The 12,848-nt window shown below is 42.4% G+C and overlaps 1 protein-coding gene across 12 annotated transcripts in view; it reads left to right on the plus strand.

The window, feature by feature from the left end:
- Positions 1-12,848, plus strand: part of sox6 (SRY-box transcription factor 6) — a 194,225-nt gene that overhangs the window by 106,653 nt on the left and 74,724 nt on the right. For all 12 annotated transcript variants that reach the window (XM_053634385.1, XM_053634387.1, XM_053634392.1 and 9 more), the window contains 2 exons: positions 4,234-4,406; positions 8,294-8,362. In XM_053634385.1, the coding sequence (XP_053490360.1) occupies positions 4,234-4,406; positions 8,294-8,362 (242 nt within the window). The remainder of the gene's footprint in view (positions 1-4,233; positions 4,407-8,293; positions 8,363-12,848) is intronic.

Below are 12,848 nucleotides of genomic sequence, written 5' to 3' on the forward strand. Positions count from 1 at the left end.
GTCCTAGAAACACGCCGTCTTTAAACGCGAGGAGGCTTCCTGACCAGACTGTCTCCTTCCAGGAAAGATGATGAGAGGAGACACCTTTACAAGAGAGTCTAGACCCACTGCTGTTAAAGAGCTGCGCAATACGCATGGCTGGCCTCTCTGTCAGCAGACATCGTCTCTGTCCTCCGCATGCTGCCCTGTCCAATAAAACATGTGCTGGCATTTTATAAGTGACCCATAATCAGGAGTTGGAAGGATTGCACTTGTATGTAGGGAAACAGAAACATATGGTGGGCCATATGCTTAATTATTAAGGGGTAGACACGTAAACAGTGTAGTTTAGCCTGTATATGGGAATTCGCTGTATGGAGGTTTTCCTGTTTTCTATCCATTCCACTGGATTTCCAAACACCAGCTTGACAAAGTAGTTACTTGGATATAACTCTCAAGCTTTCAGGAATATGTTCCCCAAGCCGGGCCTTTTAGAAGTTTGAGAAAGGAGGACAAGACGAGAGCAGAATGGGGAGACAGTAGAAAGGCGGACAGTTGCTATTATGGTGTTGTAGGAGCAGAGGGAAGAGGAGGGGGATGGCCTCAGTCCTGTACAATTGAGAAGAGACTGAGAAACAATGTGAGCTCTGTTGGTATGCTTCTAGTGTTTGGGCAAAGCAGCATTCCCCAACACACGGCCCCTGCACTGAACCCTTTCGAGCTCATTTTTCTCTCTCTCTCTCTCTCCATCTTCTTTATCTCTGTATTTCTTGACACGTCTATTAAACAACGAACACCTGTAACGCACGTGTGGTCATAGTCATACGTGTGTACAGAAACATGCACGGGCCTTCAGTCAAGCAACCGATACGTATTAACTCGAGAATTTCATTCTAAACGGAAAAGCAGTGATAATAGGAAGTATATTGAAGCAATCATTGTGCAAGCGCACATGCTACCTGATTTAAGATTCATAACAACTTGCACTGACCAAAGTGCTGTACATGAAATAAAGAGGAATATAAAGATAAAACCAGCAGTCAGACACATAGCAACACAAAACAATAAATAGCAACCAAAGTGCCAGGTAGAAAGACCTATAGATAGACAGATAGATAGATATATTGGACCTGAATAAATGGCGACATGTACAGGTAGAGTTTAATCTCAATTCCAAAAAGGAAGGGGCGTGTCTAATAGCAGTCAGTAAGCCGTTCCAGGGTCTGGGGGTGAAAAAGGCAAGTCCCGGTTCACCGTCGAGTTTAAAATCGTGACCTTGAAACAGCCAACAGACTTTGTGAGGAAGACCTCAGGGTGATAGTTACTCAACAAGATAAAGTGGGGCCAGACCATTAAGTGCGTCACAAACAAATAAGGGAACGTTTAACGTGAACCGGGAGCCAGTGAAGTGAAGCGAGGAGTGGTGCGAAGTGCTAAGAAGTTGCTACCTGGATCTATTACTCCTGTGCGTGCAGAAATGCACACAGCTTCGTACCCAGCTCGAAAAGATCGCGCGGATGTTCAGATTAGCACGTTTTCCGTGTCGGATGTGCCAGAGAGCGTGTGAGAAGTCGGCGGGTCAAGCACTGGATGAGAAACATCAGCGTTTTTACATTATGAGCCTTTTTAAATGATTGCTGTGGATAGTGTGGTTAAAAATACCCATTTTAGTGTGGTCAAAATAGGAATAAAAAACAACAACAACAACAACAACAACACCCGAGCTCCATCGTGGGCAGGAAATGAGCAGGAGGTCTGTGACGTGAGCAGATGTTTCGTTCCAATTCTCCATTCTTATCCGGACTCCTCCTCTAAAAGCTTCCTGATGGAGAAAGGTATAGGGTTGCGCTCTTTGACATCTTCTTGTCTACGTGTGGACGCGACCGACAAAGCGTGTGTGTATGTGTGTGTATTGGGCGTGCAGTAGCCTTTCCAAACAGCAGCATGCTGCTAAATGCAGCCCTTCATGGCTCCAGCCAAAGGTTAATAAAATCGGTGTCCAAATGTATCAATTTTACAGATAAGCCATTCACGACAAGTGCACCGAGCTGAATAAGAAGTTGATTCAGGGCCATCGAAAAAAACCACACACGGCAGCTATGAATGGATGCTTTTTAGGGGGCTTTCTCCTCTTTTTCAGAGTGAGGATAAATGGAGAATTGCCACTTCTCTCTCTCTCTCTCGCTCTCGCTCTATCCATTGCAGTGCTGGCTCGAATCCTGCCAGAGAACACCTCTGAATGGGGGCTGGAGGTTGACAGGCCCTATTAAGACAAATGACCTTCCTCATCGGAGAGATAAAATAAATCAGGTGTTTAGTCAAATTAAAATAGTTGAACTGGAGCAAGGCCCCAGGGAACGCACGGGGAGAAACTCGACACAGATGTGGACGATGAAATACAGGACGACACCCAGGAAAGAATTTAAGGAGCGAGCTGTACTGTTCTATCCTGTAAACCCCCTCCTCCTCCTCCTCCTCGTCCTCCAGCGGTTCTCTCGGTCTAACTCGTATCTTTTGTAAATGTGCAGAAACAGCAGCATGTCACCCTTGAAGGGGCAAAAAAGAGCAAGGAGGACGGGGCGAGCTCGCTAGTAGAAAGTGAGTTACTGTCCAGCGTCTCACGAGCAATTACGGTCCATGTGTAAGTCAATGAATGGATCACTTAGCATTGATTAGATAGAGGTGCAGCAGGACTGCCTCGGCGCTCTCACACACAAATAAAGACGGACTCGGTGAAGACGTCCTGCCCGACCGCCGAACCCCCCCCCCCCCCACACTCCGCACCCCCGCCCACACACCCCACACATACCACACACTCACACACAAATACACGTACACTTGACTTTTTCTATGATTGTAATGATGCTCAGTAATGAGACTGTGTTTGATGTCGGCGTCTGAAAGAGAAATAATGAGACAATGCTGAGGTGACAGTGACCCTGTTAGGGAGAAACTCAGGAAAAGTGTTTGTGTCTGAAGCTTCCTTAATGAGAATGGAGAGCAGTCGTTAAATTGGCCTTGCGGCACGTCTGCACAAACACAAACACACACATGCGCTTGCTTAGCATTGTCTGCCACTAATCAGCCACCTTCACTCATTTTATACCGTCATTCCTCCTCTAACAGGAGTTATTGTGGCTTTGGCTCGATATCATCAAGGAGCAAGAACTTTAATGAGCCTGTCCTCACATCTAGGCTCACCTCTGGGCAACAGCACTCAATGCGGCATAAAATATTCCAGCAAGCTGCTTGTTTCCCCCTGGACTTACGTTCAGAATTTGCAGAATACCAAGCAGAATTCCAGCCTTGCTTTGTTTCAAACGCAGCACTTTATTCCCAAGCCGTACGTTTCCTTGCGTTTACGCCACCGTTCCTGCTCATACACATATCAGCCAATCAGCATCGTTAACCGTCGTCTGTCAGCAGGTCAAACCGACAAATATACCCATTGGCTCAGGATCCGATTTATACGACCGTCTTTGATACCCAAGATTATTTTCAGATTTCCCAGTGTGTCGATAAGGAAGCGGGATGGATTAAACGATGCGATTATGTGTAGACGAAGGTAAAAAGCTGGAGAGTAGAAGATGGTCAGAAACTGCTGGCTCTCTGTTCATCTCACAAGCTCCTTGAGAAGGATAATGAGGCGAGATGCACAACAGATGCTTTGTTGTATCTTCACAAAGCCAGAGATCTGTAGATTTGGAGCAGGGAAATGATTTCTGATCCACTTGAACAAGCTGGTCTGGGGAATGAAAAAGCCGGGTGTCAAATAACAGGATTGGTTGAACGTTTCATATTACCGGAGAAAGGCACGCGGTGGTTTGCAGAAAAGGTCTTTGAGAGGCATGACTACAACTAATAAACGAGGAACTTCACCTGAAGGGGTTAAAAATATATATATATATATATAGCATAAATGTACGCATTGTCTAAAACGGGTCTAAACCTCCTCCACCCCCAGATATTTGACCTGTGGTTTGGAAGGAATTTTGAGTGTGAAATGAAACATCTAAACGAGCCCAGAATCGATCTTGTGTGCAGACTGGAATACTCGGTCTCATCTCCTTCTACCATCGGTCTTTTACTTCTGGAAGCATCTCGAGTGAAGCCCACTGATTTGATAACAGGCTCATGTCTTCTGGTTTCACACTGCCATGAGCGTTCTAGCACGGATATGAACCTGTGTGTACGGACATGCCGTGTACGAGTCCAGGGTCTGAGTAACCGCTGGTGTCTTGTTTCTGTTTCCAGGTACTCCAGAAAGTCTGGCTGAGAAAGAGAGGCAGCTTTCGACGATGATCACACAGCTGATCAGCCTGAGAGAGCAGCTCCTGGCCGCCCACGACGAGCAGAAGAAGCTGGCGGCCTCGCAGATGGAGAAGCAGCGGCAGCAAATGGAGCTGGCTCGACAGCAGCAAGAACAAGTGAGCTCTCTTCCTCTCTTTCTGCTCTGCCCATCCCGTGCCAGACCGTCTCTCTCTCGTCTTCAACCGGGTTTCATCCTTTTAACCTCAAACTCCTTTTTTTTGCGGCATTGTTCGCCGCGCGGCGCTGATTTATCGCGTTCAATCGGCGAGTCGATTCAGAAATATTGAGAATAAAAATTTAATTACTCGCCTTTTCAAAGAAAGGAAGAAATCAAATTAATATGATATTATGCTGTTCTAACGCTGAATGCACATGACCTTGTGCATGGCTTTCACCTCGGATTTCACTCGGCATATGGGGAAGAATAAGCAGTTTACTTCTGGTTTATAATTTATAGATTTTTTTGTATATATATATATTTTTATGTAAAAAAAAAAGAAAAAAAAGAAAAGCAGAAGCTCTAAGACATCCCTATTAGATCAATCTCAGCATGAAATCAGAGGCACAAATCAGGCAAATGAGGCATATTAAAGAAATCAGCAGATTAACACAGCTCATGAACTGCTTTAATGACAGAGGCAGCGTCGAGGGAAAGGATCCGTTCCCAGCCCTTTAATTTTTTCTTTTTTTTTCATAATAATTAGCCCACAGAAATCCTATTCAATACATTACATAGATTAATAGGCATATCTCGATGTCAAATCGTCTGCCTGCACTTCGGATAGATAGATGGCCTCATCTCGGATAGATGTGGTGGAAGATTCAGACGGTACTTAAAGTTTATGGGAATCGGGAGCCGCATTGTATGCTTCTGTGATTTTGGTATATTGGGATTATATTTACTGTCACGCTGGTGTGTACGAGGATGTTTTCTTTTCATTAAGGGGGGAAAGAAAATGGCAGTTATGGGTGGAGGGGATGGGAGATGTGTAGAGAGAGAGATATAGCGAGAGAGATAGAGAGGGAGGGAGGAGGCTACCCGGCCCTAAGTTAGAATGTCATTTAGCCATCTAGACACGACACAGTAATTAACTGTTGACACTCGTGAAGGAGCCGGCACAAATTAATCCTGACACATTTGCAGACGAGTGATATCTTACAGTGAACACTTTGTAATTATATTTGAAAATGAAAATTAAATGACACTTAAAACTCGGCTGTCAGGCTCAGCGAGGCGCGGTGGCTCATGGGGAGGGAGGGAGGGAGGGAGGGAGAAAAGAAGCGATACCTTGGGGGAGAGGGTGGGGGGTGTTTGTGGGCGCTCTGATAAGCCCCGCCCGCTCACAGAGCCGAGCCAGCCACGCCTCCGTTGCGTAAACACGCCAATCACGTCGCTTCCTCTTACGATAAATTGTCACACGCAGTGTTAGGTCTAAGCTCTGCGGTCACAGCGTGACGATAACGGTTTAGTATCAGAGTGTGTGTGATATTAAATACCTGTCATTTCCCAGCGGTGGACCTTTAACTGCAGTTTTATTACAAAGAAAAACCACAGAAAGTCGTCTTTTCTGCTTGATCAATGGTGGCAGCATGAACAGCTCAGTTTTTACAATGCTAGTGTTAGGAAAGTGTGGATAAAGTGTGTTCGGCAGAGCTTCTACCGTTAACACTGTCACGAAACTGTCTCGAGTCAGAAACGTAGTGTGTGGTGTGTTAGTGTATTTCACGCCTAGGAGTCCCGCCCCTCGCGAAAGGACCGGAATAACGCGTCAGAATCCGGAAGTTCGGAAAACCGAACTTGACTCTGAGAGTAACGACGAAGCTAATCGCAAATAATAGGAAATGAGGATAATAGGAACAAATATGGTGAAATTGTACGCTAATTTAAACGACTCATCGGCTACGTTAATATCGTAGCTCCGGCGCAAGACTAACGAATCACAGCACCTGTCTGAGCGACATATCAGGTATTGATATGATTTTCATATGAACTATGTAGAGAATCCAGCAGCAACATGTACATTTCACAGAAAGCTTCGTTCATTTTGTAACCACCACATCATCTGGAACGTAGTGATTTGACTTCGACGACGGATTTAAGCTCCGCCTACTTTACAACGTGCTTGGCCATGTATTGCATGTATTCCTGAAAAACCTATGTCAATTAGTGATGATTCTAATCACATACACACGTATATCACCACATACACACTGTATATAACCACATACACACGTATATAATCATATACACACTGTATATAATCTCATACACACTGTATATGATCACATACACACCGTATATGACCACATACACACCGTATATAATCTCATACACACCGTATATAATCACATACACACTGTATATAATCACATACACACCGTATATAATCTCATACACACCGTATATAATCATATACACACCGTATATAATCTCATACACACTGTATATAATCACATACACACTGTATATAACCACATACACACTGTATATAATCTCATACACACTGTATATAACCACATACACACTGTATATAATCTCATACACACTGTATATAATCACATACACACTGTATATAATCTCATACACACTGTATATAACCACATACACACCGTATATAATCACATACACACTGTATATAATCACATACACACCGTATATAATCTCATACACACCGTATATAACCACATACACACCGTATATAATCACATACACACTGTATATAATCTCATACACACTGTATATAACCACATACACACTGTATATAATCACATACACACTGTATATAATCACATACACACCGTATATAACCACATACACACCGTATATAATCTCATACACACTGTATATAATCACATACACACCGTATATAACCACATACACACTGTATATAATCACATACACACTGTATATAATCTCATACACACTGTATATAACCACATACACACCGTATATAATCACATACACACTGTATATAATCACATACACACCGTATATAATCTCATACACACCGTATATAACCACATACACACTGTATATAATCACATACACACCGTATATAATCTCATACACACTGTATATAACCACATACACACTGTATATAATCACATACACACTGTATATAATCACATACACACCGTATATAACCACATACACACTGTATATAATCTCATACACACTGTATATAACCACATACACACTGTATATAATCACATACACACTGTATATAATCTCATACACACTGTATATAACCACATACACACTGTATATAATCACATACACACTGTATATAATCTCATACACACTGTATATAACCACATACACACTGTATATAATCTCATACACACTGTATATAATCACATACACACCGTATATAATCATATACACACTGTATATAACCTCATACACACTGTATATAATCATATACACACTGTATATAATCTCATACACACTGTATATAACCACATACACACTGTATATAATCTCATACACACCGTATATAATCTCATACACACTGTATATAACCACAGACATATCAGACGCTACACTACGCTGACTTGTAGTGAAAACAAAATTGTATTCTTGTCATTTTTAACAACTTTTTTTTTTTAATATTCATAAACAAAAATCTCAGGACGATCTGAACTCATAAAACGCAGAAGGTCCGTTCCTGCCCCTAATTCGTAAGATAACGCAGAGGAACTCCTCAAAACGATTAAAAGAATGAATCTCCAGCGAACACTTTTTGTCTCTTCACAGTGAAATAAACATTTTAATTCTAACGTCATAGATGTATTTATTTATTTATTTATTTAGAAATGTTAATGTTACAACACACAATACGAAAATTGCTGCAGTGCCTCGCTGCCTTGCATTAAGGAAGAGATTACATTTACTGAATTAGATCAGACTGTTTGAGGCTTAAAGATGCCACGGTGTCACAGCCGATCGTTCCTGAATTGTGCTTTGCGAGAGCAATAATCGAGAAACGCTTGTGCTCCACAGATCGCCAGACAGCAGCAGCAACTTCTCCAGCAGCAGCACAAAATCAATCTCCTTCAGCAGCAGATTCAGGTCAGTGTGTTTCCTTTTTGGCTTCGTGTGTGTGTGTGTGTGTGTGTGTGTGTGTGTGTGTTTATGTACGTACAATATCGCAGACGTGTATCTGTCATATATCCAAGTGTCTCAAGAATTGCGCCGAAGTAGGCCTTTGGTGTCGGATCTCGTCTAATCTCTGTCCTTCATCATAACTCTCATCAGTAATTAGGCTCCAGCAGCCGAGCTGGTCGCATAAATATCGGCTAATAATTAGCACTTGCCAATTAACGAAGAAAATGACAGGACGAGAAAGACTGTGACGGAGCCGAATAACACCTCGCTGTGTTTGTTGTTTTTGCTTGTCTTTTTTTTTTCCTTTCTTCTTCGCCGAAACACCCTGAGGCTTCGTAAATACCTTTCAAATGCACAAAACCTCCTGAAAGCACCTAGTGCCTTTTCTCTTCTCCTATATACAAGTTGTGCTCATAAATTTACACACCCCTTGCAGAATCTGCAAAATGTTACTAATTATAAACAAATAAATAAACAAGAGGAATCATTAAAATTGCATTTTGTTTGTATTTAGTTCTGCCCTGAAGAAGCTATTTCACGTAGCAGATGTATACGTATAGTCCACGAGGCACAAAAATACCCGAATTTACCCAAATGAACCAGTTCAAAAGCTTACACACGCTCGATTATTAATACCGTGTGTCGTTACCTGGATGATCGACGAGTCCCTTGTTTGTCCTGAGCAGTTAATCTACACACCTGCCCGTTCTTTACTTTTCCAGCATCTTCTGTATATTTCAGCCCTTTCTGACAGCGGCTATATGATACGTCCAGATCCGTCTTTTCACACCGAGGACGACCGAGGGACTCGTACACGACCATTACAAAAGGCGCAAACGTTCACTGATGCTCAAGAAGGCAACACGATACATTAAGAGTCAGGGGGGTGTAAACTTTTGAACAGGATGATCAAACTGTATAAACGGTCGTTATTTTGTCTTCCGGGAAACATGTAAATATCTTACGTAGCTTCTGTAGGGCAGCACTAAATGGAAATACTAAACAAAATGAGAACAATTTACATCGATCATCCTGTTCAAAAGTTTACCCCCCCCCCCCCCCCCAGCTCTTCACGAGCCTCAGTGAATCAGTGCTCCATTGTTATACTCCATGCTGTTTGTAGTGTGAGTGTGTGTGGAGAAGAATTTCAACACAATTTCCTGCACTGAGAAATGAACAGAAACACTCCGAACTCACACCGGGGTAAGTCCAAGGGCAGATGACTAGGTTTGGGTAATAAATGGATAAATGATGCGAGTATGAAACACAAATGTGCCCTGCAAACGTTCCAGAGGAACAGAGTCGGCGTTCAGATGAGACAGACGTGAGGAATATCTTCCTGAAACTGTTCTTATGGACTTTAATACAACTTTCCAACGCTGGAAAGTAGTTCCAGTTACTGTACACCGTCCTGAAGGGTTTGTCATATCTCTACGCCATCAGAGACACACAGCCCAACTCCATAAACTCACCTGTCTGGAGAAAAGCAGTTCCACCTCTGATAGAGACAGATATCAGATATCACGTGTAAAAATGTATTGTTGGAAGACAAACTTCTTGTTTGTGGTAATCTCTGTCTCTCTCGCTCTCCCTCTCTCTCTCTCTCTCTCTCTCTCACACACACACACACACACACACACACGAGAAGCGCAATAATATCAGTTGGAATAATTATTAGGTGTCTTAAGTAAGTGTTGAGTTTAAAGTATTTACATGAGCAGCACTTATGGTGATACGGAGAGGATAAGAGGAAGAACAAGGGTGCCAGTGTGTGTGTGTGTGTGTGTGTGTGTGTGTGTGTGTGTGTGTGTGTGTGTGTGTGTGTGGTATACGTTGTTCCTTTGAGCAAGGTTAGTGGACCACCCGGTCTGAGCGGTCTGGACATACACAAGCTGGTTGGTGGCAGCGGTCAAGGTCTTCACACACACACACACACACACACACACACACACACACACACACGAAAGCCAAGGGTGCTAAGGGTGTTAGCTGTGCCAGGAAAAGCTCTCCTCCTCACTCTCTCTCTCATTTAATCTCCCTCTCTTTCAGTCTCTCTCGGCCAGTGGAGACAGGTACTGCTTTCCCCACCTCTCCGTTTCATCCCTCTTTCTCTTCTAGTGCAAAAACATAATGCTCAGTGCTGTCAGTCAGTCTTGAGAGAGAGGGAGAGGGAAAGAGAGAGACAGAGAAGAAGACAGAGAGAGAGAGAGAGAGAGAGAGAGAGAGAGAGAGAGAGAGAGAGAGAGAGAGTTTTGGCAATTATTAATGAGCACATTTCAGGATTGAGTGTGTGATAGAGAGGCAGATAGAGAAAGACTGAAAGAGAGAAAAAAAGACAAAAAACTGCACTATATTCTCCATCAGTCATTCACTCACACACTTTCTTTGCTCTCCGTCCTTCACGTCTCTCTCTTTATTTCACTCCGTGTCAGAGATCCTGGACGCACATCACAGCCAGGAATGATTAGCGTAGTTCAGGTTACATCTCTCTTTACATTTGTCTTGCACTTCAAACGAAACCCCCTCCTCACACACACACACACACACACACACACACACACACACACACACACGCACCAAAAAAAAATAAAAAAATAAAAGACAGTACAACTCGCCATGGCCTTGAGAGCCTTTGTAGAACTGTACAGTGTTTTAGATCTTCACTCACTCACTCACTCACTCACTCCCACCTCCTTCCTCTGTTTTCTTTTTTCCACGCGCTTCCTACTCTGATGTGTCGGTGCGAAAAAAGAGAAACCCGCGTTTGATTTGCGTGGCCCGGAGTCGAGCGGCGGGATTTAAAGGGAGACAGTAAAACCTCTTTCAAGTGCACTTTCCTGGGAGAAAGGACTCTATCACCGACCTGAACTGATCAAGAGGGGACGGAGCACCTGTCTATAATCCCAACATCTGTCTCTCTCTCTCTCTCTCTCTCTCTCACACACACACACACACACGCACAGTGTGTATTTCGGGTCCCTTCTTGTCCAAAATCACAAGCGATATAACCACCATTTATCAGAAAAGTGTGAAGAACCCAATATTACACTTTTCCGTGTATCTGCATGTCCTTATGACCCGTGACTAAAGACAATAAATAAATAAATAAATAAATAAATCTGACAGCATTTAAATGACATAAAACTTAAGTATGATATTAAACCATCTCCATTTCCAGAATATTCCTGGTAACTATACCGAGCTGTGACGTATTTTCTGCGTTCCTAAAGCAATATAATCATTACTACGGAAATGACCTGAAAGCATGTTATATTTCATCACTATGGTAACGATCCTATATGAATAAACATGATGTATTATAAGTACTGTTCATAACATGAAATAAAATAAACATGCAGTAAGTACACCTTTATAAGTTATTAGAATCATAGAAACAAAGATAAATTAGTGGATAAATTCATGATTCTTCACCATTGGCAATTTAATTAGTTATGAATAATTCATACATACATAATCATGACATCTTGGCGAGTCATAATAACAACAATTATATCACTTATAACAATGATTTATTAACATGTAACAGACAGACAGACAGATAGATAGATAGATAGATAGATAGACAGATAGATAGATAGATAGATAGATAGACAGATAGATAGATAGATAGACAGATAGATAGATAGATAGATAGATAGATAAAAAGCTTATTCTAGATCCCCGACTCTTTAGTGGTCACAACGTCTATAATTTTTTTTCTTATTTGAAGTACTATCAAAATGTGTCTAAGTTTAATATTTATATAGCGAGAAGGGAAAGACAAGAGAAGGATGATTTGGAAAGGAGGAGGAGAAGGAAGAAGAGGAGGAGGAGAAGGAGGAAGAGGAGGAGAAGGAGGAAGAGGAGGAGAAGGAGAAGGAGGAAGCTCACTAATGCAGTTCACTGGGACTCTGTTTTCATTAGATTCTGCTCTTAAAAATGCCCAGTGCCCTTAACATACAACAGCTTTGAGTTAATTAGTGCTGAAAACAAGAGAGAGAGAGAGAGAGAGAGAGAGAGAGAGAGAGAGAGAGAGAGAGAGAGAGAGCAGGAGACAGAGAGAGAGAGAGAAACAGAGAGAGAGAGAGAGAGAGTACTGTTTTGGCTGAAGTTAAAGAGTGACCTTTTCCCCCCTTGTGTTTCAGTCATTATTGATGATGTCACTGATCACATCTGGGAATCAAAATCCAGCTGTCAGGAATCGAATGAAAGAGAAAATAAGGAAAAAAAGATTTCTAAAAGAAAAAGCCCCTTCTGTTTTCTTGTCCCTTGGAATTACAGCGTGGATAGTGGTTGGGATTACAGCGTGGATTGGGGTTGGGATTACAGCGTGGATTGGGGTTGGAATTACAGCGTGGATAGTGGTTGGGATTACAGCGTGGATTGGGGTTGGGATTACAGCGTGGATTGGGGTTGGGATTACAGCGTGGATTGGGGTTGGGATTACAGC

Source organism: Ictalurus furcatus, chromosome 10 (genome assembly GCF_023375685.1).
Source record: "Ictalurus furcatus strain D&B chromosome 10, Billie_1.0, whole genome shotgun sequence".
NCBI classification, from domain to species: domain Eukaryota; kingdom Metazoa; phylum Chordata; class Actinopteri; order Siluriformes; family Ictaluridae; genus Ictalurus; species Ictalurus furcatus.